Genomic DNA, 27,960 nt, shown 5'->3' with positions numbered 1-27,960 from the left:
GTTTGCAGGTGTCGCCTCCCTGGCAGGTGACCCCGTTCCAGTGAGTATACAAACAGAGCTGATGGTGGAGCAGGTGAAGGAACGTTACCAAGACCTCAAGATCCAGCTGGAGACCAAGGTCAGGGCAGCCAGGGAGCCCAGGGAGATGGGAGCTTCCTGCTGGAAAGCTGCTCTTAGCAGTGCTGACGTGTCCCGTGCACGCGCCTGCCCTGGCATCCCCTGCCCCGTAGTAAGCCTGATCGGGGAGGAAAGTTTGTAGGGAAATGTGAATACAATGGACGTTCTGCCTCATGCCCTCTTTGGAAGGAGGCTCAACGTGAGGACTAACTAATAATGGGAAGGGAACGGGGTTATGCGTATCCGGAGTGTCACAAGGGTCGCGCTGAGGCCCGACCTCCCAGCTCACCCAGCTGTGGGTGCATCACAGCTCCCGGCTTTGTTCTAAGCTGCAGTGACCCTGGGATTTGCCTCTGGCGGGGTGCTCCCCGGCTTCATGGCCAGGACCACCCTGGCCGAGTCTGTCTTCTTGGATGAACTGTCTGCTGCTGTTATTAGATTGTGGTGGGTTTTGTTAAAGGACAGCGTCCACAATTGTCAGGTGTCAGATTCTTTGGAATAAGTAGCAGCAAGGTGGGGCCGCCTCTGTCCTTTAGTCATGCCCACGAGCTCCCCAATGCATCAGCAAGAAGCTCCTGCTGTCACCTTGCCCGCTGGGGCCTCCAGGGGGTTCAAAGCCACCTGCGGGTCTCCTGAAGCCTCCCCAGTTCTCTCAGTGGGGTCACACCCTCTGCCTTCCTCGTGCTGTCTGGCCAGGCCCTGGCCCAGTTGGGCCCCAGCCTCCTTTCCCCACCTGCTGGACCTGCCTCTCAGGGCTGTTGGAAAGTTACGGTGGGTAACAAGCACAAGGCCGCCCTGGGCCTTTGGAAGCCTTGGCCGTTGTTAGCATGTCTGTCCGCTTTCCCAGGCCCTTGCGCCTCGTCGGATCAGGCTACCCGCTCTTTGGATGTCACGCATGGCACCCTCGTGGTTCTGCATTGCGTTGTCAGGTAAGTCATTTCGGGGACCTCTTGATTCATGTTGCTCGTGTTTCTCTTCTCAGGTAAATTGCTATGAAAGGGAAATTGAGGTGATGAGAAGGGACTTTGCGAAGGAGAGAAAGGAGATGGAGCAGGCTTTCAAGCTTCAGGTCAGTGTGCTGGAGGACCAGAAAGCGGACCTGGAGACACTCCATGTGACGTCTCAGGAGATCATCCTAGGCCTACAGGACCAGCTCCGGACCGCAGCCCACGGCCTGGGACTGGAGAGGAAGCTTGAGCTGGAGAGGGTAGAGATGGAGCGGCGCTGTGCACAGGCACTCTCTGGGCTGGCACGGCGGCTGGCCCAGGAGAAGGACCAGCTGGAGGAGGCACTGCGCCAGAGGCATCAGAATGACCTGCAGCACATCAGGTCCGGGCACCTCATCCTTCTTGGATTTCACGTCTAGGGTTTCTTGTCAAGACCCAAAATTTGAAATGGAATTTAGGCAAACTGCTCAGAATCACAATACCTGTAAGCTTGGTGGTTTTTCTCAGGGCAGCTGGTTGAGCACCGAAAGAACAGGTCATCGTATAAGGATTTTTACTTTAAATTGAAAGTATGTATTAACTAGAGCTTAGGCTGTGAAGCAGTTTGCTTTGTAGGTTTTTAACTCTGTTTTTTACCTTCTGCTTCAGACTCATCTGGTAGCAAAGGGCAATGTGTTCCTCATTTAATATCTCATTCTGATTTTCTAGGCCATGTGTTGTAGCACATGGGGAGATGGATGAAAGGTCTAAAAGCCCTAAAACAACGGGAAAGACAATTAATTTGAGTTAGCGAGGTTCTTAAAAAGGCTGAAATGTATGAGCAAAGGAGAAAAAGACTTAGTAGGAAAACCAGAATATAGTATTTTGTGTCCAACAGTGTCATAATTGCATGAGAAATACTCACGTGCCCATTCTATGTCGAATGGCTCTGACTTAGTAAGTAGTTATTACAGGTGCGGTACTGGTCAGCCAGCCCCTTCCTGTCTCTTGGGGGGTCTTGGACCCCCTCAAACTCAGAGAGGATGGCCACACCCAGCACACGGTGGCCCAGGGCTCACAGCTGAGGGCCCACCCCTGCACAACTGCACTCCTCATGAAGGGGCACTGTGTTGGGGCTGGTTGGGTTCCGGTGTTGGAGCCAAGTAGATGTGGCCTCAGTTACCACACTGATAGCAGGACGTCATGTTGAGGTCATGCCCTCTGACCCAGGTGAGACGGGCTTTCCTCTTCCTTGGCTCGAGGTTTGGGGGCAACCTGAGCAAATAGGATGTGCTGAGAGAGAACCAGACCTCCATCCAGATGACACTGGCAGAGGCCCAGGCCCTTGGGAGCTCATGGGAACTTACTGTCACTTTCCTAGAGGGTAGATAAAAAGTCATTTTTAAGTCCTATGCTTTGCCTGAGCTTTAATTTATTTTCTCTTTTAAACCCAAGAGCTGTGTGATACGATACTTGACCAAAGCACCCTCCAGACCCCCACATGGCAGCAGAGGGGCAGGTGCAGGGTGACCATCTTGCCTGGAGGAGCTGTCCTGTTGCTCATGATCCCTCCTCAGCCTGGAGGTTGAGCCGCATCTGGCCACATTTTTCTTGCTCAGGCTGGCGCTGGCCAGGAGCAGAGGACGGGCGCATCCCAGGCTTGTTCACTCACCCAGCCCTCACCTTGGCCACGACTCCATTCTCCTGGGGCTGCTAAGATCCCGGTCCCAGCAACTTAGGAGATTTTTTTTTTTTTGAGTTAATGATAGGTTACAATCTTGTGAAATTTCGGTTGTACATTATTGTCGGTCAGTCGTGTTGTAGGTGCACCCTTCACCCTTTGTGCCCACCCCCCACCCCACCTTTCCCCTGGTAGCCACTAATCTGTTCTCTTTGTCCACATGTTTAAATTCCTTATATGAGTGGAGTCATACAGAGATTGTCCTTCTCTAATTGGCTTATTTCACTTAACATAATTCCCTCAAGGTCCATCCATGTTGTTGCAAATGGGACGATTTTGTTGTTTTACGGCTGAGTGGTATTCCATTGTGTAGATATACCACGTCTTCTTTATCCAATCATCTGTTGATGGGCGCTTAGGTTGCTTCCATGTCTTGGCTATTGTAAATAATGCTGCAATGAACATTGGGGTGCATAGGACTTTTGGAATTGCTGACTTCAAGCTCTTTGGATAGATGCCCAGCAGTGGGATGGCTGGGTCGTATGGTAGTTCTATTTTTAATTTTTTGAGGAATCTCCGTACTGTTTTCCATAGTGGCTGCACCAGTTTGCATTCCCACCAGCAGGGTTTGAGGGTTCCTTTTTCTCCACAACCTCTCCAACATTTGTTACTATTAGTTTTAGATATTTTTGTCATTCTAATGGGTGTAAGGTGATATCTTAGTGTAGTTTTGATTTGCATTTCCCTGATGATCAGCGATGATGAACATCTTTTCACGGGCCTACTGGCCATCCGTATATCTTCTTGGGAGAAACGTCTGTTCATGTCTCCAGCCCATTTTTTAATCGGGTTGTTTGATTTTTTGTTGTTGAGTTGTGTGAGTTCTTTATGTATTATGGATATTAAGCCTTTGTCAGATATATGACTTGCAAATATTTTTTCCCAGTTAGTGGGTTGTTTTTTCATTACAATCCTGTTTTCATTTGCCTTGAAGAAGCTCTTTAGTCTGATGAAGTCCCGTTTGTTTATTCTTTCTATTGTTTCCCTTCTCTGGGAAGACATGGTGTCCGAAAAGATGCTTTTAATACTGATGTCAAAGAGTGTATTGCCTACATTTTCTTCTAGAAGCCTTATGGTTTCAGGTCTCACCTTTAGGTCTTTGATCCATTTTGAGTTTATTTTGGTGAATGGTGAGAAAGAATGGTCAATTTTCATTCTTTTACATGTGGCTTTCCAGTTTTCCCAGCACCATTTGTTGAAAAGACTTTCTTTTCTCCATTGTATGCCCTGGGCTCCTTTGTCAAAGATTAGCTGTCTATAGATGTGTGGTTTTATTTCTGGGCCTTCAATTCTGTTCCATTGATCTGTGCACCTGTTTTTGTACCAGTACCATGCTGTTTTGATTACTGTAGCTTTGTAGTATGTTTTGAAGTCAGGGATTGTGATGCCTCCCGTTTTGTTCTTTTTTCTCAGGATTGCTGTAGCAATTCGGGGTCTTTTGTTGCTCCATATGAATCTTAGGATTCTTTGTTCTAATTCTGTAAAGAATGTCATTGGGATTCTGATTGGGATGGCATTGAATCTGTAGATTGCTTTAGGTAGAACGGACATTTTAACTATGTTTATTCTTCCAATCCATGTACATGGAATGTCTTTCCATCTCCTTATGTCGTCATCCAATTCTCTCAGAAAGGCCTTGTAATTTTCATTATATAGGTCTTTCACTTCCTTAGTTAAATTTACCCGGAGGTATTTTATTCTTTTTGTAGGGATTGTGAATGGTATTGTGTTCTTCAGTTCTTTTTCTGTTAGTTCGTTGTTAGAATATAGAAATGCTACTGATTTATGCAAATTGATTTTATACCCTGCAACTTTGCTGTAGTTATTGATTACTTCTAAGAGTTTTCCAATGGATTCTTTGGGGTTTTCTATATATAAGATCATGTCATCTGCAAACAGCAAGAGTTTCACTTCTTCCCTCCCTATTTGGATTCCTCTTATTCCTTTTTCTTGCCTGATTGCTCTGGCCAGGACCTCCAGTACTATGTTAAATAGGAGTGGTGATAGAGGGCATCCTTGTCTCGTTCCTGATTTCAGGGGGATGGCGCTCGGTTTATGCCCGTTGAGTATGATGTTGGCTGTGGGTTTGTCATATATGGCCTTTATTATGTTGAGGTAGTTCCCTTCTATCCCCATCTTGGTCAGAGTTTTTATCATAAATGACTGTTGAATCTTGTCAAATGCTTTCTCTGCATCTATTGAGATGATCATGTGGTTTTTATTCCTCAGTTTGTTGATGTGGTGTATCACGTTGATTGATTTGCGGATGTTGAACCATCCCTGTGTCCCTGGTATGAATCCCACTTGATCATGATGTATGATCCTTTTGATGAATTGCTGAATTCTGGTTGCCAGAATTTTGTTTAGAGTTTTTGCATTGATGTTCATCGGCGATATTGGCCTGTAGTTCTCTTTTTTCGAGCTGTCCTTGTCAGGTTTTGGTATCAGCGTGATGTTGGCCTCGTAGAATGTGTTAGGAAGTGTTCCATCCTCCCTAATTTTTTAGAATAGCTTGAAAATGATAGGTATTAAATCCTCTCTGAAAGTTTGGTAGAAGTCTACAGGAAAGCCATGTGGTCCTGGGGTTTTATTCTTTGGGATGCTTTTGATGGCTGTTTCAATCTCTTTCCTTGTGATTGGTCTGTACAAATTGTTTGCTTCTTCTTGAGTGAGCTTTGGGAGATTGTCGGAGTCCAATAATTTATCCATTTCCTCTAGGTTATCCATTCTGTTAGCATAGAGTTTTTCATAGTATTCTCTTATAATCCATTGTATTTCTTCAGAGTCTGTTGTTATTTCTCCTCTTTCATTTCTGATTTTGTTTATTTGAGCTTTCTCTCTTTTTTTCTTTGTAAGTCTGGCTAGGGGTTTGTCAATTTTATTTGTCTTCTCAAAGAACCAGCTCTTTGTTTCATTGATCCTTTCTACCGCCTTTTTTGTTTCAACAGTATTTATTTCTGCTCTGATTTTTATTATTTCTCTCCTTCTGCTGACTTTGGGCTTTATTTGTTCTTCTTTCTCTAATTCGGTTAGGCGTAGTTTAAGATTCCTTATTTGGGATTTTTCTTCTTTGTTAAGATGTGTCTATATTGCGATGAATTTCCCTCTTAATACAGCTTTTGCTGTATCCCATATAAATTGATATGGCATGTTATCATTTTCATTTGTCTCCAGGTATTTTTTTATTTCTTTAATTTCTTCAATGATCCGTTGCTTGTTCGGTAGCGTATTGTTTAGTCTCCACATCCTTGTGACTTTCTCAGCTTTTTTCTTGTAATTAATTTCTAGCCTTATAGCATTATGATCGGAGAAGATGCTTGTTATTATTTCAATTTTTTTAAATTTCTAGAGGCTTGCCTTGTTTCCCAACATATGGTCTATCCTTGAGAATGTTCCATGCGCGCTTGAGAAGAATGTGTATTCTGCTGCTTTTGGATGAAGTGTTCTATATATATGTCTAGTAAGTCCAATTGTTTTAGTTTTTCGTTGAGTTCCACTATTTCCTAGATTTTCTGTCTGGATGATCTGTCCATTGATGTGAGTGGGGTGTTGAGGTCCCCTACTATTATTGTGTTGTTTTTAACATCTTCCTTTAATTCTGTTAATAGTTGCTTTATGAATCTTGGTGCTCCTGTGTTGGGTGCATAGATATTTATAAGCATTATTTATTCTTGATGAAGTGTCCCTTTGATCATTATATATTGCCCCTCTGTGTCTCTCTTTACCTGCCTTATTTTGAAATCTGTTTTGTCTGATATAAGTACTGCAACACCTGCTCTCTTTTGCTTGCTGTTAGCTTGAAGTATTGTCCTCCACCCCTTCACTCTGAACCTGTGTTTGTCCTTGGGGCTGAGGTGTGTTTCCTGGAGGCAACAAATTGTTGGATCTTGTTCTTTAATCCATTTTGCCACTCTGTGTCTTTTTATTGGAGAGTTCAATCCGTTTACATTGAGAGTGATTATTGATACATGTGGGCTTAATGCTGTCATTCTGTCACTCGTTAGCTGGTTTTCCTGTTACCTTTGTTTCTCGTCCTATGTGTTTTAGCCTACCCATTGACTTCTGCAACTTCTTATGCTGGGTTTCTTAGATTTTTTCCTTATTTATGTTTTGTGGCTCTCTTCTGTTTTTTAGTTTAGTGGCTACCCTGAAATTTGTATTTAGAGTTTTGTGTATAATATAGTCTATTCTCTGGTGGTCTCTTACTTACTTGGCCTAGACTGATTTAGTCCCTTTGCTCTTCCCCTCCTAAATTATTATTTTCATCTCTTGTTCCAACTTGTGTTATGAGTTTGTAGTCAGAATGATAAGATCGTCTTTACTTTGGTGGTTTCCTTACCTTTATCCTAATGCTATAGTTCAATATTTGCTATCCTGTTCTGGTTCTATTTATCTGTCTCCCTACTCTGGTTTGTGACCCCTTTCTCCCTTTTTTTCTTTTTTCAAATTTCTTGTAGTGGAGGACTTTTGGTTACAAATTCCCTCAACTTTTGATATTTTTGCTGGATAGAGTATTCTTGGATAGAGATTTTTATCCTTTAAAGTTTTGAATATGTCACTCCATTCTCTCCCAGCTTGTACGGTTTCTGTAGAGAAATCTGCTGAAAGTCTGATAGGAGTTCCTTTGTAGGTTATTTTCTTCTGTCTTGCTGCCCTGAGTATTCTTTCTTTGTCATTCATTTTTGCCATTTTTACTACTATGTGCCTTGCAGTAGGTCTTTTTACATTGACAAATCTAGGAGATCTGAAAGCTTCCTCCACACACATTTCTCTCTCAATCCCTAGATTTGGGAAGTTCTCTTCTGTAGTTTCCTTAAGCACACTTTCTGCTCCATTTTCCTTTTCCACGTTCTCAGGAATTCCTATGATCCTTAAATTCGTTCTCCTCATTGAATCTGCTGTCTCTCGGAGATTTTCCTCATTTTTTTAAATTCTTAGTTCTCTTTCTTCCTTTGTCTGGACCATTCAGCCTGTCTATCTTTGATTATGTTAATTTTCTCCTCTATAGTGTCTACACGGGCATTCAGGGAATCCGTATTCTGTTTTATCTGATCCATCATATTTTTCATCTCTACTATTTCTGTTTGATTCTTCTTTATAATTTCAATCTCTTTTGTGAAGTAACTCCAGAACTTGTTGACTTATTTCTCTGTCTTTCCCTCTACCTCATTGAGTTTTTTGATGATAGCTACTCTGAACTCATTTTCACTTAGTTTACCTATTTCCGAGTCCTCAGGACTTAATTCTGTGTTTTTATTGTCTTCTTTCTGGTCTGGAGCTTTTATAAATTGCTGGATGGTAGAGGAGCGGTTTTTGCGCATGATGCTATTATTCGGTTGCAGTTACAACCTGTCGCCACTAGATGGGGGTCGAGAGCCTAGCACTCTGTGCTCTCTCCCTTCAGGCAAGATGGCAGTTCTCAGCGCGGTTTGCAGGGAGGAGGGGCACTTTCTCTTGCGTGCCCATCTGGATTCCGATCAGCTGTGTTCTCTGGTCTCCTGGGGCCCTGGAAGCTTTCCCCCGTCAGTGAGTTTCCACTGCACTGGCGGCAGGAGTCCTGGACGATCTCCGGACGCACGGCCCCTCCCCCGCTCCTTCCCGCACCCGTGGCAGCTATCCCAGTCTCTAGGGGAGGGAGCGAAGTTCTCTCCTACCCCGTTCCAGCTCCTCCGAGGCCTGCTGCAGGGTCTCCGTCCTCTGTGGTTTTGTTTTTGTAGTTCTCTGATGGTCTGGCATTAGGATTATTGGCTGAAATTCAGTTTTTCCAATCCTTTGTTGTAGTTTGGAGGGGAGAGAGTCCCAGTTCAGCTCACCCCGCCATTTTGCTCCCAGATACTTATTCTTCAACTTAGGAGATTTTTAAGGACAGTTTTGACTATGGGTGAGTTTCAGCCATCTCACTAAAACTTTAGACCAGCACTGTCCTTAGAGCTTTCTGCGATGAAGGACATGTCCTGTGTGTGCTCTATCCATTATGGCAGCCGCCAGCCACACATGGCTGTTGAGCACTGGACATGTGGCCTGTGTGGACTCTCTGAGGAGGGTCCCAGGGATGGAAGCCCAGGGTGCATGTGAGTGAGAGGATGAGCAGGCAAGCAGGGGGGAGTCCCCTGTTAGAACGAGAGCAGCCTCGTGGCCCCCTGACCCGAGGGAGGTCCTGGGGTCAGAGCTGCAGCCCTGAGTAGCCTACAGAAGAGACAAGTTCTCTTCTGTAGGAAAGAGGCAGAAGTTGAGCTGCACCAGAAGCTCTCGTGTCTGGCAGCCCAGCAGGCTGCGCGCTATGAGGCCCTATCACTGCAGCACCAGAGGAGGAAGAGGAGCTGCAGGAGCACCTGCTGCACGGGAGGGAGGTGACGGAGCAGTGGGAGCTCCGCTGGAGCACAGGGAGGAGAGACCAGGGAGCTCCTTACGTGCTGTGGAAGGCAACAGTACAGTGAGGACCTGCTGCTGTGCCCCGGAGTGCATGTGTCAGGCATGGTCCTTGAACTGCATGTCCCTGTGCGGTTGGAATATCCACGTGAAGGGCCTCTCTGCCACCATGTTCTGGGAGGCTCAGCGGGGGCAGCCGTCACTGCTGGGGGGCTGCAGCGGACACTTCGAGGGAAGCCTCCAGGAGCGGGGGAAGCCTCCAGGAGGGGAGGCAGCCTTGAGATGCTGGCTGTCAGCATGTGCAGGGTGCCCAGTGTGCGCCAGGCCCTCCTGCTGCTCACGCTCCCCTGGGGCTCAGGCTGGTGCACCCTCTCAGAAGCCTGAACGTCTAGAAGGGCTTTTCAGGTGCTGTGGAGTTGACTTCAGGTGTTTCTCTCCTGGCTCCTCGGGAGACAGAGGGCTGCCCTGGGAGGTATTATGGGCACTTATGTGGCCAGGCATGGCTGTGTGGTGTGGTCAGTGCACTGCTTGCAGTGTCATTTGGTCCCATTAGCCCAACACAGCACACCTGCAAGGTGCGCTCGCTTTCTGTGGAGACGGAGGCTCCATGAGGTAGCGTGTCACTTGTGCAAGTGGGTGACACTGCCTCACTGCAGACTCGGGTCTGTCCCGGGGCGTGGTCACAGGTGTGTGGTGAGACTTGTATTCCAGCTCCAGCGCCAGCACCTGCCAGCTGGCTGACCCTGGGCAAGTTGCTTCATTGAAAAAAAAAATGTTATGTGGGGTTTATGATGACTCAAAGGGAATAAATGTCAATGCATTACACAGCTTAATAAAGAAAATATTTGCATAGCTGGAAGCACTGGGCACCTCCCCGGGCTGCCTTGCTCCTGGCGTTACCTGTCCTGAAGGGCTGTGCATTGCTATCCAGGCTTTGCTTATGCGCCTGCCTCTTCTGTGGGCTTCCCCGAACGATGTGGAACCTTGTTCGTGGTGGTCTGACTTCTGAATTTCCTCATTCACGTAGTGGAGATGGCGCTGTGCCTCAAAAGGGGGTGGTGAGCACATGATAAAGGCCTGAATGTGTGGTTACAGTCACGACTGCACCATGTAAGCCCCCTACAAACAAGCCGGTCTCAGGCCAGAGCACACGCATAGGCACCTGCTCTGTGCACAAGTCCATAGCAGGCTCCAGGAACACAGGGGCCTCGGGCCCAGAAGCAGCTGGGCACTGAAATGCCACTCTGCCGTCTCCCCTGGATCCGTCCTGGTGGACAGACGTGTCCCCGCACCCTGCTGTCCAGACCCTCCCCCAGCCCCGAATGGGGTGCTGTGCACCGACCCAGGCCTAGAAGGCTGTCCTTTTCCTCTCTCTGCTTCTCACCCGCTGCACTACCTGGCCTGTTGGCCCCACCACTGAAGTCACAGTTCAAGCCTCAGTGGGGTCGTCACTCACTTGACGGCCTTCCCCAGGCGCCCCCTCTGCCGGAGCAGCTCGGGGTGCAGCAGGGAGTGGAGCAGAGTGCAGAGCGTTCAGCTGGGCTGCTGCGCCTCCTGCTCCTCACATCATGAGGGAGAAATGTGCTGTCTTGTTTCAAGGATGAGGAATCTTAAAGGCTGTGCCACTCAAACCATGTAGGTTTTTCAGGGACAGATACATGTGTGGTGAAAGCCTAAGGGGCTATATAGAAAAGATCGACCCAAGTTCAAGCTGGTGGTTTCCTGGGAGGGCAAGGGGTTCAGGTCAGATTGGGCAGTCTGGGAAGGCCGCGTGGCACAGTGACCTTATGGCTGCCCAGCCCCCGTCAGGCTGAGGAGGCCGAGTGTGCCCAGAGGAGCGGCATCTGGAGAGTAAGGAGACAGGCCGTGCAGAGGGAAAGGTGGATGGAAGCTGGCTGTCATGGGAATGGGGAGGGTTCTCCAAGAGCAAGCTGCCTGGGGCCTGAGCAGGGCAGCTGTGAGGACTAGCTCATGGGCTGCCAGGAGGACTGGCTGCCATGGGAAGAGCAGATTATGGGGGCTCTGGGGTGGACGTGTGGAAGGCAGTGGGGAGATGGGTAGAGGGTGGTGGGATGGACAAGAGAGGGAGGTAGCTACTGCAGCTGTCCAGGCAAGAGGTGCTGGTGACTGGGGTGAGAGTGAGGGCCGCAGAAGTGCAGGACATTGACTGGGAGGAGCCTGGAGGCTGCTTTGACGGGTTATGGGTGGAGGGGATGCTGGCAAGGGAGGTTGGATGTGGGACCAATCAGAGGACTCCTAGGAAATGCCACTGCCCATGCAGGGAGAAGGTGGGAGGGCAGGATCTAGCTATATCTGAGGGGCATGTGGTGATGTCCCTGCAAAGAGTGAGGTGGGAGACGGGGAAGGAGCCCCTCGAGGAGGGTAAACCAAGGCATCTCAGGGAGGCTCCTGTGAGGAGGGAGGAGCCAGTGAGGGGCCAGTTCACACAGGACCTGCCACCTGAAGAGTCTGCTAGGCTAGGCAGCATGCCAGCACCCCCTGAGCCCACCAGCATCCCTTACCCCCAAGCTGGACCTCAAGTCCCTGGCCCCCACTCTTGAGGGCAGGTCTGTCCCCAGTGCCAGCTAATAGGCCCTTAGCCACAACTCCCACTGTGTTGGCCTTGTGGCCACTTCCAAGTGAACACATGACACATGAGACCACCCCCCCAAACCCACAACAACTGCAGGACTCCAGGCTGGGCAAAGGTCAGACCTGCAGGATTTTGGAAACCATGTTGAAGATTTGGGCCTTTTTCATCAGAGAAAGCAAAGCCCAGAGAGTGACATGATCAGATTTGGATTGTGAAAGAGTCTTTGCCAGCAATTTATATTTATTTTTTTTGCTGAAGAAGATTTGCCCTAAGCTAACATCTGTGCCAACTTCCTCTGGTTTGTATGTGGGTTGCCACCACAACATGGCTACTGACAAGTGCCATAGGTCGGTGCCTGGGAACTGAACCCGGGCCGCTGAGGTGGAGCACACTGAACTTGACCGTTAGGCCACAGGGCCGACCCCTCTGCCAGCAATTTAGAGAACAGCACAGTGGTCCGAACACCCATGTGGCCTCAATTCGTCCACGGTCATCTTTGCCATCTCCTTGCTCTCCACACACACATCCCTGTTTTTTCCTGAATCATTTGAGATAATTGCAGACATTATGACACCTTACTGTTCAATACTTCACAGCATGTTATTATGTAAGAACAAGGATATTCTTCCACGTTCCTACAATATCATTGTCACATGGGAAATTTAACATGAATACAATGCTGTTTTTTTAGTTTGTACTCCGCATTCAGATTTCCCCAGTTATTTCAGTATGTTTTTTATAGGTGGTTCACCCACCCCAGGTCTAGTCAAGGATCGTGCTATGTATTTAGTTATCATGTTTCTTTAATATCCTTTAATCTAAGAGAGTATATCTGTCTTTAGTTAATATTTTAGTTAATGGACGTTGACTTTTTATCATGGTAAAGTATACATAACATAAAATTGGTCATTTTAACCATTTTGAAGTGTGTAATTTAGTGGCATTAAACATCCACAGTGTTGGGGGCCATCATCACACCCACCTCCTCCCAGAGAGTTTGGGAAGGACTGGCGTTAGTTCTTCCCTAAACGTTGGATTGAGTTCACCAGGGAAGCCGTCAGTTCCTGGGCTTTTCCGTGTTGTGGGCGTTCGCTTGCTGGTTCAATCTCCTTATTGGTTATAGGTCTGTACAGATTTTCGATTTCTTCATGAGTCAGTTTTGATAGGACATCAACATTTTTGAAGAATCAAGACCAGCTGTTTTGCAGAAGTGTCCTCAATTTGGATGCCTGATTTTTCCCATGATTAGATTCCTTCTTGCATCTCATGCCTTCTTTATAGGACCATTTTCTTTCTTTTTAATGTATAGCCTTTAGCAGTTCCTTTAGTGAAACTCTCTTTGGAGTAAATTCCTTAGTTTTTTATCTGAAAATATTTCACGTGTCCCTCCATTTCTGAGAGAGAGTATTCCTAGAAACACAAATCTATGTTAGTAGTTGCAGGGCTGTCCTCTGCCCTCTGAACAGACTCAGTGTCTCCAAGATTCCATTGTTGACATTGAGTAGTTATGGTTTTTCCTTCATATGTGCGGTAGTTTCCAATTGCTGCTGTAACAAATTACCACAAATTTAGTGGCTTAAAACAAATGTATGATTTTATAGTTTTGGAGCTTAGAAGTCCGAAGTGAGTGCTACTGGACTAAAATCAGGATGCTGGCCAGGCGGCCTTCCTTTCTGGCAGCTGTAGAGGAGAGCCTCTTTTCTCGCCCTTTCCAGGCTGCTCCACTCCTTGGTTCATGGCCTCCCTCCATCTCTAAGGCCAGCAGTTGCTGCTCGGGTCTCCCTCACATCAACTTGCTCTGACACAGACTCTTGTGCTTCTCTCCTCCACATTTAAGGACCCTTCAGGCTACATTGGGCCCACCTGGATAGTAAGGATGGTCTCTCCATCTAAGGTCAGCTAATGAGCCACCTTAATGTCCTTTTCCACGTTAATTCCCCTTTGCCATGGAATGTAACATATTCACAGGTTCTGGGGACTAGGACATGGACATCTTTTAGAGACCATTATTCTGCCCTCCATAGTAGATCATCTATCTTTTGTGTTTTTCTTTGGTGTGTTTTTAACTTTTTATTCAAGTGTTATATAAACAAGAAGAATACACGTGTACAATTGGAAGAATTTTCAACAACTTGAACACATCTGTGTTACAAGCATCCAGAACAGGAAATAGAACTCCCCAGAGTCCCCCAGGGGTGACCCTCATTCTTCTAACAATGTAGATTAATTTTGCCAGGTTTTGTACTTTACATAAAGGAATCATACAGTGTGGACTCTTGAGTCTGGCTTTCTTGGCTCAATAAATGTTTGTGAGATTCACCCGCATTGTTGCTTATTGTTGCATCCATTTCCTTGCTGTGGAGTATTCCATTGTGTGACTATACCATGATTTATTCATTGTTTTGTTGATGGGCATTTGAGTAGTTTCCACTTTTTGGTCATCACAAATAGTCCTGCTGGGAAAAATCTTGGATGGAATTGTTGGCTTATAGGGCGTAGGTGTGGTTTTCCTTTTACTTATCCTGCTTAGAAAATATGCCTATAGAATGTATGGATTGGTGTCTTATGACAGACTTTCAGCCATTATTCTTAAAACATTGTCTCTCTGTTCATTATCCTCTCCTTTTAGAAGTATGATTTTAGATCTTTTCACTTTTCCTCCATTTCTCAACTTCTCTTTCGTATCTTCTGTCTTCTTTTCTCTCTGTGTCACGTTCTGGGTCCTTTTTTCATATCTTTGTTCTAGGTCAGTAATTCTTTCTTCAGCTGTGTCTAATCTGCTGTTTTGCCCATGCAGTGATTTTTTTATTTTCACACTGACTTATTTTTCTTTTCCAAAAATTCTATTTAGTCCTGTCTGATCACTTTTGATAGTTTCTTCTGGCTTGTTCATTTTTTAATTTCCCATCTTTTATTTATGTAAACATTTCACAATATTTATCTTCAGTTTGTGTCTGATAATTCCCATATCTGAGGGTCCCACAGAATCTGTGTGGTTTTTGCTTCTGTTGACTCTCAGGTGTGGCTTTTTTCCACATTTGTTTTGGTGATTTTTGATTGTGAGCTCATGTTTACATGATATTAATTTCTGGGAATCCTAGGAGCTGTAATAGAGGTTGCTTTCTGCAGGAAGGATGTGTATTGCTCTTGCAGATAATTGGGGGCCTGCTAATCTGGAACCACTTTAACCTCCTTCCAGGCTACTGGCTTAAAGCAGGTGTCCACAGCATGTTTCTCCGTGCTGCTTATGGCAGTGGCATTGGCCTCAGGGTAACTCCATCTTTCTGTTGCTTAATGCTCACAGCTTTGGTTTCAGCTTCCAGGTGTTTGTTTTGTTTGGGGCCTACGAGGTTCTGTTCCCTTCTGTGAGGGCAGCCCACATCGGGATTAGCTTCACACAGGCTCTAGTTGTTTGGTGGGTGTGGGGGATGGGGTGGGGCAACCATCAACTTATGTGAGGACTAGGAACCTGGAAGTAAAACACCCCTCCCACACACATGGCTTCCTTGAATCAATTTGTTTCCCATCCTGGAGCCAGAGTGACAGTTTCAAAACACACACCTCATTTGTTTGACTCCCCTGCTTGAAACCCTTTGCTGCTTTTAAAATTCCAATGACTTATTTTTTTTATTTTTTTTTCTTTAGTTCCTTATGAGATAAAATGAAGTCATATTTATGCTTATGAAGGAGATACCTTGATATTATAAGCATAATGCATAAAATAAACATGATGAGATCATCTGGCTTTGAGTATTTTTGGATTGGAAAAATTAGAAGCTAATGCCAGATGGGGACCTACGGGGGGAATAAGTGTCAGCCAGACCAGTGCGTATTAAGAATATATTCTCTTGGCAACAAGTATGGATTTGAAACTGCCTCATTTGTGATCTTTCTTGGTAAGTTGCTCATTTGTTGTACACCAATGGTGTTACCTATGAGAGTTTTCAGAAAGCAAAGGTCCAGGCAGACTTGGTTCATATAGTAGCTGTTCATACTGGCTTTTTCCCATTGAAGGCTACACCTTGCATGAGGTCTCTCTCCACAAACTGATGTGGGCGTCTTCCCAGGTTTCTCCTCCTGGTGCTGACTTCAGAATGTGGGATGCAGTGGGAGGGCTCACCAAAGAGGAGAATGTGTCTATGTGTTTTGGTCTTCTGACGCCTTGTGTTTCTTAGTCCCATGTTGGAGTTCACTGGTGGTAGTGAATATCCTTTGTAGTAACCTGAGGACTCATTTTGCATTGGTAACAACTATGGGCACACTCATATTTCAGCTAGAGGTTGCAAGACACAGGAACAGCTCAGCTATAAACACAGTAAATGGAACCAAGGTGCTGGGTACATTAGTGAGCTACTGATGGTGGGACTGTTTTAGAACCTGAGAAAAGCTTTGTTTTCTGAAGCTTGTCTCTTGGGAGATGCAACCCACAGCACGTTAGCCCTGGATAGAGGAAAAGGGAAGAGGAGGAGGGTGCCCTGTGCCGTCATCTGGGGGAGGGAAAGGTAGACTGCGGGATCGCCGTGACTTCGACCACAAGGCCAGACTCACAGACTGTGGAGGCGGCCAACTCGGGACTTCCCACTCTTCTTTCTTTCAATTTTTCATGCAGAATTGAGGTGGATAGGCTTTCTGAAGAAAACACATTGTTGAAAAATGAGCTGAGAAGGATTCAGCAAGAGCTTGAAGCTGCAGAAAAGACAAATGATGCACAGAGGTAAGGGCCCCATCTCAGTGCTTCCACCCAGAACTTCTACCTATGACGCCTTTGCTCTTTGTAGAATGAGCTTCGAAGGTATTGTAGAAACTGGGCATTGTTCACAGATCAACCCTGCATTCCAGAAAACTATGTGGGTGAGACGTGCTGACCTCTCACCAGCCTTGACAGGCATGGGAGGGCTCCTTCCAGATGTTGGCAGCCACCTTCATTCCTGAGCTCCTTGGTGCCAGCAGTGTGAGGGAGAGTGTGTGCGTGCTGCAGCACGGCCAGCACCGCAGCGAGCTGCTCCAGCCCAGGTCTGCTTATCTCTGAAGTCCCTGGGCAGGCACTTCTCACCCCACAGAAATACTCCACGTCACGCTGAGGGGGAAGCAGTGAGTATTTTTGCAGTGGTCAGGGGTGCTCCTGGGCCTTTCTGGGCCAGTGAAATCTGTTTGTGTCCTTGTCGTGGTTTCAGCTGTGCTTTTCTCAAAGTTTGTTTCTAGTCTGATTTTGGTGAATCAGAGTTAGGGATGTGGGGTGGGAAGAGGGAGTGGCAGGGACCTGAGCACAAGGGACGCACAGGAGGGTCTGGGGTACTCCCATCCGTGAGAGCCAGAGGGAGGGGTCAGGGACCTGAGCACGAGGCGGGAGAGAGTGTGTGGTGGGGGAGGACAGGCAGTACCTGTCAGTGGATTTCTGCTTCCGCTAGTGTAGCCATATGCCAGGACAGTTTGTTTGGCCTTTCTCTTTCAACTGTAAAGTTCCAGATGAGCTCAGCTTGAAAATGCTGAGCCTGTGGTGCTGATTTGATGGAAGTGCCATGGTGATTACAGCATAGAATCCAAAGCAGGCGGTCAACAAGTGATTGCTGTTACATCAGAGCATTTCTGACATCTAAAAGTTTTCTCTTTAGAAACCATTTTTTGCCTAAGTTTGACAGTGGTGTCTCCTTTGACAGCAGCCCTCAGTGGATGTGAGGCTGTTTGGGTCTTTATTTATGCTGCTGGGTGTGAATGGTTGCATGTTTTGCTAAGGAAACGTTAATGATTGTGATGGAGGAGTGTCACGGAGGGTGCGTGTCCTTACGAGCCTGGCAGTGTTCCTCTGGTTCCGAGGGCCGGGATCTGGACTGGAGCGTCATCGTCGGCAGCAGCTAGTGTAGAGCAGCAACGGCGGCGGCATAGTGAATGAGGTGCCGGTGTACGAATCCGTTACAATGGGCGATGACTGGGAAAAATGAGGCTGGTTGGTCAGAGTGACACTGTTGATTTTGCTTCTTCAACAGGAAAGAAATTGAGGTTTTACAGAGAGACAAGGAAAAGGCCTGCTCTGAAGCGGAAGAGCTCAGCACACAGGTCGAGTATCGATCCCGGGCGTGAAGCTAATGCCACCCTCCTTTTGTCGTTATTCTGACATAATTTCAAACTTAGAAAAAGGAAGTACAGAACTTTTTTCTGAAAGGTTTGAGAGTGAGTGCCTATTCATCACGCCCCCACATCAGTGTGGATAGAGACGGGCCGCAGCCGCCCACTCCCTCCAGAACCGTGCGTGGCATTGGTCTCCTTTAGTCGGTCTGTCCTTGGTTGTTAGGACCTCAGCACTTTTGAAGATGACAAGCAGTTATTTCGTAGGAAGTCCCTCACTTTGGTTTGTCTGATGTTTCCTTTTGATTAGATTTACGTTATGCATCTTTGGCATGTTCTCCTCATTTCATCCAATCCTGGGTACGATGGCTTGTCCCCTTACTGGGGGTGGTAGCTTTGATTCTCGGTTAAGTGGTATTAGCCAGGCTTCTCCAAAGTAAAGTTACTTTTCCCTTTGTAATTAACGAGTATTTTATGGGTAGATATTTTGATACTGTGTCAATATCCTGTTCTTCATCAAACGCTCACTCACTTTTGTAGCATCTTTTCTGTCCTGGTGGAGTCAATTATTACTATGATAGTGGCCAAATGGTGACGAATTCCACCATTCCTTTTTATTTATTAATTGGTATTCTAGTGTAAGGAAGAACTTTCTCTTCTCCCCATTCATTTATTCATTTACAACTTATTACTATCATAGATTCCTGTTTTATGCAATGGGTTATAATATGTTACCATTAGTATCTATTTTAATGCTCAAATTGTCCCCTGATTTAGCCAAAGAGAGCCCCTTCAAGGTGGTTTATGGGTCTTTTGGACCGGTCCTGATCATTCTTTCAGCATGTCCTTACTCTCTGGTACCCCAAGATCTTCCAGGTTCATCTAATACTTCCCCTGCGCCAGCCCTGGAATCAGTCATTTATCCAAGGAGCCCTTGGTTACTTTTAGTCTAGAATGGTGTTTAAAGACCAAGATCTGGGCACTGCATGTACTCATTGCTCCTGGGGTGTCTCTACTTCCAGGCACGGCTAGTGGATCGAGCTAGGGAATAAATGTGCTATATACGTCCATAAAATCACATGCACATGGTTACATCTCTCTATACTGAAAACTGTGAATTCAGACCCATATCTGCGGTTCCTACACAACATCATGGGGTAATTCTAGTTTTCTCCCTTTCCGTATTTGTAACTCATACCTCTAACAGTGAGAAGTCTAATTTCCATCATCTTCAATGTATTTATTGTTTGATCAGTCTCCCTTTAGCCCACGCGTAAATGCCCATCTCACTCAGTTTTGGTACTGACCACCACACTGGTCCTCCCTTTGCCCCCATATACAGAAACCTTCTGTAGTTGGTCTTGCTTACTGGCTTTTGGACTGAATTATTAAGGAGGAAGTATTCAAGCTGGGATGTGTCATCCTTGTTTTTTTTCCAATGGAAATTATTATTGATAATTGCAGACTCATATGTAGTTGTAAGAAATATATTATAGAGAAATTCCGGGGCCGACCCAGTGGTGCAGCAGCTAAGTTGCGTGTTCCGCTTCTCGGTGGCCCGGGGTTCACCAGTTCGGATCCTGGGTGTGGACATGGCACCGCTTGGCAAAAGCCATGCTGTGGTAGGCATCCCACATATAAAGTAGAGGAAGATGGGCACGGATGCTAGCTCAGGGCCAGCCTTCCTCAGCAAAAACAGGAGGATTGGCAGTAGTTAGCTCAGGGCTAATCTTCCTAAAAAAAAAGAAAAAATTAGAGAAATCCCTTATACGCTTTGCCTAGCTTCCCCCAATGGTAATATTTTACAGAACTGTATTTGCTTGGGCAGCCAAACAAAATGCCACACTCTGTGAGGCTTAAGCAAGAGAAATTTATTTCCTCATAGTTCTCAAGGTTGGAAGTCCAAGATCAAGCTGTCAGCAGGGTTGATTTCATTCTGAGGGCCTCTCTCCTTGGCTTGTAGATGGCCACTTCTCTCTGTGTCTTCACATCATCTTCCCTCTGTCCTTGTCTGTGTCCTGACCTTTTTTTTTCTTTTTGCTGAGGGAGATTTACCAACTAAGCCTATGTCTCTGCCATTCTTCCTCTACTTTCTGAGTGGGATGCTGCCACAGCATGGCTAACCAGCAGTGTAGGTCTGTGCCTGGGATCCAAACCCGTGAGCCCGGGCCACCGAAGCGGAGTATGCCAAAGTTAACCACTAGGCCCTGGGGTCCGTCCCCTGACCTTTTCTTACAACAGTCATATTGGATCAGGGCCCACCCATATGACCTCATTTTACCTTAATTACCTCTTTTAAAGGCTCTGCCTCCAAATACAGTCACATTCTGAGGTCCTGGGAGATAGGATGTCAATATATGAGTGTGGGGGGGGACACAAATCAGCCCATAACAAATATCACAACCAAGCTATTGACATTGATACAGTCCTTGAGGGTTTCCCCAGTTTATTTGTGTATTCACGTGTGTGTGTAAGTTCTCCACAGTTTCATCCCCTGTGCGGGTTTGCATAGCCACCACCACAGTCAGGATAACGAACAGTCCCGACTCCAGCAGGGCCCTTCATATTGCTCTTTTGTAAGTACACCCACCTCCTTCAGCCCACCTACCCCAGCCCCCAGCCCCCAACCCCCAGCCCTGACAACCACTAATCTGTCATTCAGTTCTAAAATTGTGTTGTTTCAAAATGTTATATAAGAGGAATCATGTAGAGTATAGCATTTGGGATTGGCTTTTCTCACGTAACTCCCTGGAGATTCATCCCCCCACGTGTTGTGTGTTTCAGTAGTCAGTTTCTTTTTATTGCTGAGTAGTATATTCTGTGGTGCTGACCTCCCACAGTTTGTTTTCATACTCACTTTTTAAAGGACATCTGGGCTGATTCCAGTTTTGGTTATTAGAAATAAATTTGCTGTGAACATCCCTGTGCAGGTTCTCATATGAACTGAGTTTCCATTTCACTGGGGTGAGTGCCCAGGGGTGCCGTTGCTGAGTCGTATGGAAGCATATGTTTAGTTTTATAAGAAACGGCCAGACTATTATCCAGAGTGACTGTAACAGTTTGTATTCCCACCAGCAATGTATGTATGATCCAGTTTCCCCATATCCTTACCAGCATTTGGTGTTGTCACTAGTGTTTTTATTTTAGCCACTCTGGTAGGTGTGTGCTGAGACAGAAAGGCTGGAGGGACTGGAGCTGGGTGTCCCCTTCTCCCATGTTGGTTACACTCTGGTCAAATAGTTTCTCTTGAGAGCAGGAGGACAGACGCTTTGAGAGTACTGCAAAGTGGTCACTGTGTTGGTCAGCTCGAGCTGCCATGACAAAATGCCATAGGTAAGTATTTGACTAGTGGCTTAAACACAGAAATTTATTGTCTCCCAGTTCTGGGGGCCAGAAATCCAAGATCAGGGCACTGGCTGGTTTGGTTCCTGGTGAGGGCCTGCTTCCTGGCTTGCAGACATCCACCTTCTCCCTATGTCCTCATGTCGCCTTTCCTTGGTGCGTGCACATAGAGGGAGAGAGACGTGGCTCTTCTGTTTCCTCTTCTAAGGCCACCAGTCCTATTGGATTAGGACCCAACTCTTATGACCTCATATAACCTTAGTTACCTCTTAAAAGCCCTATCTCTAAGTATAGTCCTATTAGGGGTTAGAGCTTCCACATAGGAATCTGGGGGACACACTTCAGTCCATAGCAGTCACTTTTCTTCCCCTTTGCTGGAAGCACGAGAGAATTTTCTCTGATCTTAACTGTGGGAAGCTGGTGAGACTCAGGAGAGGGCCTGTCACTGCCCAGCCAGGCCAGGCACAGCCCAGCGCTCGAGCTGCGATTCCAGGCTCCCCTCCTGTTTCAGGCTCCAGCCGTCTGCTCCTGTGAGCTGTGATGCCCTGCACCTCTCTCTCCAGTTTTCAGGGTGTTGGTTTGCCCCGTGACCTCAGTTCTCTGACAGATCTAAGAAGAGGTATTGATGTTCAACTTGTTCAGCCTTTTTCTTGTTGGTAGGATGGGGGTGATGGCTTGCAAGCTCTTCACATGCCAGACCAGAAACTGGAATTGTATTATGTTTTTTGTTTTTTGTGTTTTTGAGGAAGATTAGCCCTGAGCTAACTACTGCCAGTCCTCCTCTTTTTGCTGAGGAAGCCTGGTCCTGAGCTAACATCCGTGCCCATCTTCCTGTACTTTATATGTGGGATGCCTACCACAGCATGGCGTGCCAAGCGGTGCCATGTCCACACTTGGGATTCGAACTGGTGAGCCCCAGGCCGCCAAGAAGCGGAACATGCGAACTGAACTGCTGCGCCACCGGGCCGGCCCCTTGTATTATGTTTTTAATTTGAGTTTCTGCATGTTCACCGTTAGCACATAGAAATACAGTTGAATTCTTGTGTGTTGATTTTGCATCCTGCCACCTTGCTAAACTCACTTACTAGTTCTAGGAGTGTCTTCGGCTTCTCAAACCCTGGCTCCATTCCAGGATAAGTCCCCACAGCTTTTCTCTCCTGGCGCTGCCTCTTCCCACACAGGGCTGATGAGAGTGGTGTCTGCCGTGGAGACTGCCTCAGACCACTCGTGGGTGGCTGGTGTGTCTTGGCTCCCAGGTTTGGGTGTTCGTTTCTGTGTGACGGCGTGATGGCCTTGCTTGGGCCTTCTCCATCAGGAGGATAATTCATGGATTGATTTAAGGTGAAAACTTCAGACTTTGCCTTTGCCAGAGGACCAGCTCCTTGGAAAACAGCTTTCTGGGGCTTCCCTGGGCCCAGAGTGGCTGCCCCCCGCCCCTCGCTCCCCTTCCCAGCTTATCTCTAGGACACATTTGGAAATGGATTATAGGTATCCGTTTGTTTTCTTTCCCCCAGTTTTTTATTAAAAACTTGAAACACAAAAAGGTGGAACAGTACACACTGTTCAGCCACACGCCACAACCCTAATTTGATAGTTGTTAACATTGCAGTGTGTGCCTTTGATATGTTTGTATTTGTCCCTGTATTTGTGTGTCTTCTGAACCATTTTAAAGTAAGTTACAGATAAAATGATATTCTCCTAAATATTTCAGCATGCATCCCCTAAAAATTAGGATACCTTCTCCCTAACTACCATACTGCTACACACCTAAGAAACTTCACCATAATTACCTAACATTATCCAGTATTCAGACCATATTTGGATTTCTCCAATTATTCAAAAATGTTTTTTGTTTTAATTTTAAACTTTTTTTTAAGTTTTCCTTCTCCCCAAAGTCCCCCAGTACATAGTTGTATATTTTAGTTGTGGGTCCTTCCACTTGTGGCATGTGGGATGCCGCCTCAGCGTGGCCTGATGAGCGGTGCCTTGACTGTGCCCAGGATCTGAACTGGTGACACCCTGGGCTGCTGAAGTGGAGTGCGTGAACTTAACCACTCGGCCACGGGGCTGGCCACTCAAAAATGTTTTATATAGTAAATTTCTTGGAACTAGGATTCAGTTGAGGTTGATCATTATTTGAGCTATCAATGCTGTTCCAGATTTAGGCATAGAACAGTCACTTTATTGTGCTCACAGAGCCTGTGGTCAGGGATTCAGACAGGGCACAGAGCAGACAGCCTGTCTCTGCTTCTCAACATTGGGGCCTTGGCTGGGAAGACTGGACAGCTAGGGTGCCTGAGGTGGCTGGGGCCCGAATCTTCTAGGGGACCCTCTCCAGGGGGCCGGGCTCCTGGAGGGAGCAGTGGGGGGGCATGAGACAGCAAGTGTTCCAGGGGGACCCAGTGGAAGGCGCAAGGCTCCTGGCCCACCTTGGAAATCACTCCGTATCCCGCCCCAGGAGCCTGCAGAGCCCTGGGGAGGGGCTCTAGGCTCCTCTTGGTGGGCAAATGTCTAGGTCACACTACAGAAGGCGATGTGGGAGGGGAGATGCTGTTCAGGATGTCGTTACAAGATACAGCCTACTGCAATGTCTTTAGCCCTTTTAATCTAGACCACCCGTTTCTCCTACATGACGCCGACTTTTTGAAGACGCCTGGCAGCTCTCTCGTAGGTCATCCCACGTTCTGGGGCTGTTCAGCTGTTTCCTGATGGTGTCATTCAGTGTGATCCTCTGTCCCTTCTTTTTCTTATAAACTGGAAATTAGGCCTAAAGGCTTGATCAGATTCAGAGTGAACCTATTTAGGAAATGTATCCATTTGTTTTAAAATAGGCCCAGGAGACAGCTGCTAGCATCTCATATTGCCTTCTGCAGTAAAACCCAGATGAATGCAATTTAGAAATTAACGAGGTGATCGATACAAACACCCAGAGGCAGATGGCGTCTCACACCTCCGATGTGATGCCCTGAAGAGGACACAGTGGCAGCTGAGCTGTGTTCTGGCAGGAACACATCACCTGAGTCTAAATACGAGGAGCATCAGGCAAACCTGAAATGAGGAACTGTTAAGGGGAGAGCAGGGGAGGGGCTGTATGTGTCGAAAATGTCAGTGTCATAAAAGACAGAGGCTATGGAAACATTCCGGATCCAAGGAGGCCAAAACGACCTCATGGAAAAGGCCTTACCTGATGGTGGAGCGGGAGGGCACTCCAGAGGCCATCACTGGGCAGGTAGCAAAACTGGGCTGTGTGGTGCCTCAAGGTTCATGTCCTGAAGCCAGAACTGCGCGGCAGCCATGCGAGAGCACACGCCCCTTCTTAGGAAACACGCTGCCAGCTGTGGCTCAGAATCCGCCATGTGCATGTGTGCATATGTCGCGCATGGAGAGTGCCTCACAATGTGGCCAGGAAAACGCCATCAGCTGGGCCTGGAGAGGGTGCCACATGTTCTCTGTAATAGCCTTGCAAGTGGTCTGTAAGTCTGAAATTATTTCCAAACAAAGACTTTACGTGTGAAAGATGAATAGAAGAAAATCAACCAGTGGGATGATCCCAGGAGTTGAAGGAAGAGTCCATTTCTGGCTGATAATGAAATCAAGGCTGTTCTCAGAGGACAAGCTGAATATGTATCAATATTGAAAACAGTTCTCATTTTCCCAGTAGAATGTAATAAACACAAGAGCGTTCTATACCAGGCACAGCTGCCGGGGACTCGGTACCAAGGTTCCTGGGAGAGGACACAATGGTGACTAATTTACAGAGAAGAAAATGAGAAATCAGCACAAGAAAAATGTGTAGCCTGCTAAGCTGGAATGATCCGAGTTGAAACAACATGGTCTATTATGTGTTTATCAGACCCTCAAACACAGAAAAGTGACATGATTGTTGGCAGTCCTGGGGGCCGGTGTCGCCAGCAGTGCTGGGGCCAGGCAGGGACGCCGCCCTGACGAGACCCAAGGGCCAACTCTGGGCCTCGACAGCTGACTGCTGTGTAAAAAAGCAAGTTAGCAAAGTGTGGTTTATCTGAAGATAGTCTTGACAAACAGTTGAAAATAACTGGAATTTCCTTGGTGAAAGGCTGTAAGGCCTCCTTTCGAGCTCCTGCTTCAGCTTGCGGTGCATTTGCTCGTTAACCAGTGAGCATTGTTGAGCACCCACCGTCTGCTGGGCTGTGGCTGTTGAGAAAAAGCAAAATATACAGTTCAATCAACGCCTGCTGAAAACTGTGTGTAATGACAAAATCAGAGATTTTTTTTTTTTAAAGATTTTATTTTTTCCTTTTTCTCCCCAAAGCCCCCCAGTACATAGTTGTATATTCTTCGTTGTGGGTCCTTCTAGTTGTGGCATGTGGGACGCTGCCTCAGCGTGGTCTGATGAGCAGTGCCATGTCCGCGCCCAGGATTCGAACTAACGAAACACTGGGCCGCCTGCAGCGGAGCGCGTGAACTTAACCACTCGGCCACGGGGCCAGCCCCAGAGGAGATTTTGAGGAAATTCATATACCTTAAGTTTAATTAGGGTGTTTTTCTTCAAACTGCTTAAAATAATCTTAGAAATAACCATGGAAGAAATGAGGAAAACATGAAAGGTCTTCAGAACAGTGGTTCGGTTTTTGTGGCGTCTGACCCCCTCTGGCAGTCCAGATGGGTCCCATTTCTTCTAGGGGACGGAGCAGGGTTCCTCGTCCTTGGCACTATGGCCATGTGGGGCTGGACCATTCTCTGCAGTGGAGGATGCTGAGCGCCTCACCCGCTAGTTGCCAGTAGCAGTCCCTCCCCCACCTGTGATAACCAGAAGTGTCTGGAGACATTGCTAGATGTGCCATGTGGAACGAAAGCGTCCCTAGTTGAGAGCCACTGGAATGATCTTGAGTCGAGCTGCTGGTTTAAAAAAATAACCTTTCCACCTTTCCAACCTTTTTGCTCTAGAATCAGAAATACAAGGATGAATTGTCCCAGCTCAAGCACAGGATCCTTCAGCTGGGAGAGGAGGCCTCCACCCACCAGGCCCAAAACGAGAAGAACCGCATCACCATTCAGCAGTTAACACAGAGACTGGAGGAGGGGTCCCACCGAGAAGAGCTGCAGGTGAATGGCCAGTGGAGGAGTGGCACCTAGAGAAGCAGCCTGACACAGGTTAGGGACAGCCTGAAGCCTGGAGGTGGGCACCGCCCTGCAGTGAAGTCAGGGACCTAGCAAGCAGGTCCTGGAAAACACGTGACTTCAGCAGCTTTTGCAAATCCCTGATATCTAGAAAAAGCTGCAGAAAGGAATTAAATCCTGCTGATAGAGAATAAACGCATATGATCTCTCTGGAGGACAGTTTGGCAAAATATATATCAAGAGCCTCAAGGTTGTCAGTCTACTCTGACTTCCTGATTCTACTTGGGGGAATTTTTCCCGAGCATTGTGGAAGACTTCGCTGGAAGTGTTGTTATTGCTGTGGTATCTGTAATAGCTAACAGAGTTGGAATCAGCAGAAATCATCGACAGTACTGAATGAGGGAGTTAATTATGGTGCAGCCGTGTAACAGTCCTGCTTCCAAATAGTATCTCATGTCATGGGGAATGCCCGAGGGGAGGTAAGGGGGAAAGCAGAGCCCGCGTCACGGCGCCAGTCTTCCCACTAGAAACGCATGTGTGCAGAGGAAGGTAACAGCACACGCGCAGGGTCAGGTGTAGTGCTCAGGCTGCTGGGATCACGGGTGATGTAAATTTTGTAATTTTTGCTTTTCTGTAATTTTCTGAAGTTTCTGCATTAAACATGTTCCAGACTGCTAAGGTATTTCTTATACTTGTGAAATTTATCTTTTGAAAACAGGGTCACCAAATCCAAAAACTTGAACTTGAACTTGAACATGTAAATCAAGAATGTCAGAGCCTGAGACTGTTGCAGTCACATCTGAGAGAGACCCTTGAAGAAAGTCGAGACCAGGTGAGTGTGCCTGATGGCCGGGGCCGGGTCCCAGCTGGGAGGAGAGTCAACGCAATTTAGTCTGACAGATCCTTGCTGGACTACTCTGGCCCAGAGAGGTTATTGGGCTGGCCTGAGGTCACACAGCTAGTCAGGTACTTACCAGGCTCAGAAGTAAAGTCAAGCCTAGTCCAGGGTTGGGTTGGTGTTGAGCAAGCCACATGCAGAGCTGTGCCTCGGTTTAGTCACGCACTCACGGTGGGAGAAGGCCAATGAGCAGTCCCTTTGGGTGTGCCTTCAATAGAATGGAAGAGCCAAAGGAACGTGTTGGAGTGGCCTCTGAGGTGGGGACCTGGTGTCAGATCCAAGGCAGCAGGGTCGAAACCCTGGGGTCAGAGTAGTCCCTGTGGTTAGCAAGCTCTGTGCCCTCGTCTTATACAGCAGACCTCACAGATACTGCGGGTTTGGTTCCAGACCGCCACAATACAGCAAATACCACAACAAAGCGAGTCACATGAATTTTTTGGTTTCCCAGTGCATATAAAACTTGTGTTTACACTATACTGTAGTCTATTAAGTGTGCAATAGCACTATGTCTAAAAAACAAAGTACACACCTTAATTAAAAAATACTTCATTGCTAAATAATGCTAACCATCATGTGAGCCTTCAGCGAGTGCTAATCTGGCGGAGGGTCTCGCCTCACTGTTGATGGCTGCTGACTGATCAGAGTGATGGTGGCTGAAGGTTGGGGTGACTGTGGCAATTTCTTAAGATAAGACAACATTGAAGTTTGCCACATCGATCAGCTCTTCCTTTCATGAGCAATTTCTCTGTAGCATGTGATGCTCTTTGAGAGCATTTTACCCCCAGTAGAGCTACTTTCAAAACTGGAGTCA

General features: G+C 46.9%; 1 protein-coding gene across 15 annotated transcripts in view; it reads left to right on the top strand.

Moving 5' to 3' along the window:
* The window catches only part of NINL (ninein like), a 137,110-nt gene that overhangs the window by 94,758 nt on the left and 14,392 nt on the right, over nt 1–27,960 (top strand). For 10 of the 15 annotated variants that reach the window (XR_011494474.1, XM_044748239.2, XM_070485453.1 and 7 more), the window contains 6 exons: nt 9–118; nt 1,100–1,446; nt 16,356–16,460; nt 17,731–17,800; nt 26,078–26,236; nt 26,970–27,083. Coding sequence is in view for 13 of the 15 variants with exons in the window: in XM_044748239.2 (XP_044604174.2) it covers nt 9–118; nt 1,100–1,446; nt 16,356–16,460; nt 17,731–17,800; nt 26,078–26,236; nt 26,970–27,083 (905 nt within the window). In the remaining 2 variants the exon portion in view is untranslated. Of the gene's footprint in view, nt 1–8; nt 119–1,099; nt 1,447–16,355; nt 16,461–17,730; nt 17,801–26,077; nt 26,285–26,969; nt 27,084–27,960 lie in introns of all 15 variants that reach the window. The other 5 variants (XM_070485456.1, XM_044748238.2, XM_070485455.1 and 2 more) reach the window with 3 other exon arrangements.

The sequence above is a fragment of the Equus asinus genome, chromosome 15, assembly GCF_041296235.1.
Source record: "Equus asinus isolate D_3611 breed Donkey chromosome 15, EquAss-T2T_v2, whole genome shotgun sequence".
NCBI lineage: Eukaryota > Metazoa > Chordata > Mammalia > Perissodactyla > Equidae > Equus > Equus asinus.
This window is presented reverse-complemented; position numbering and strand designations above follow the sequence as displayed.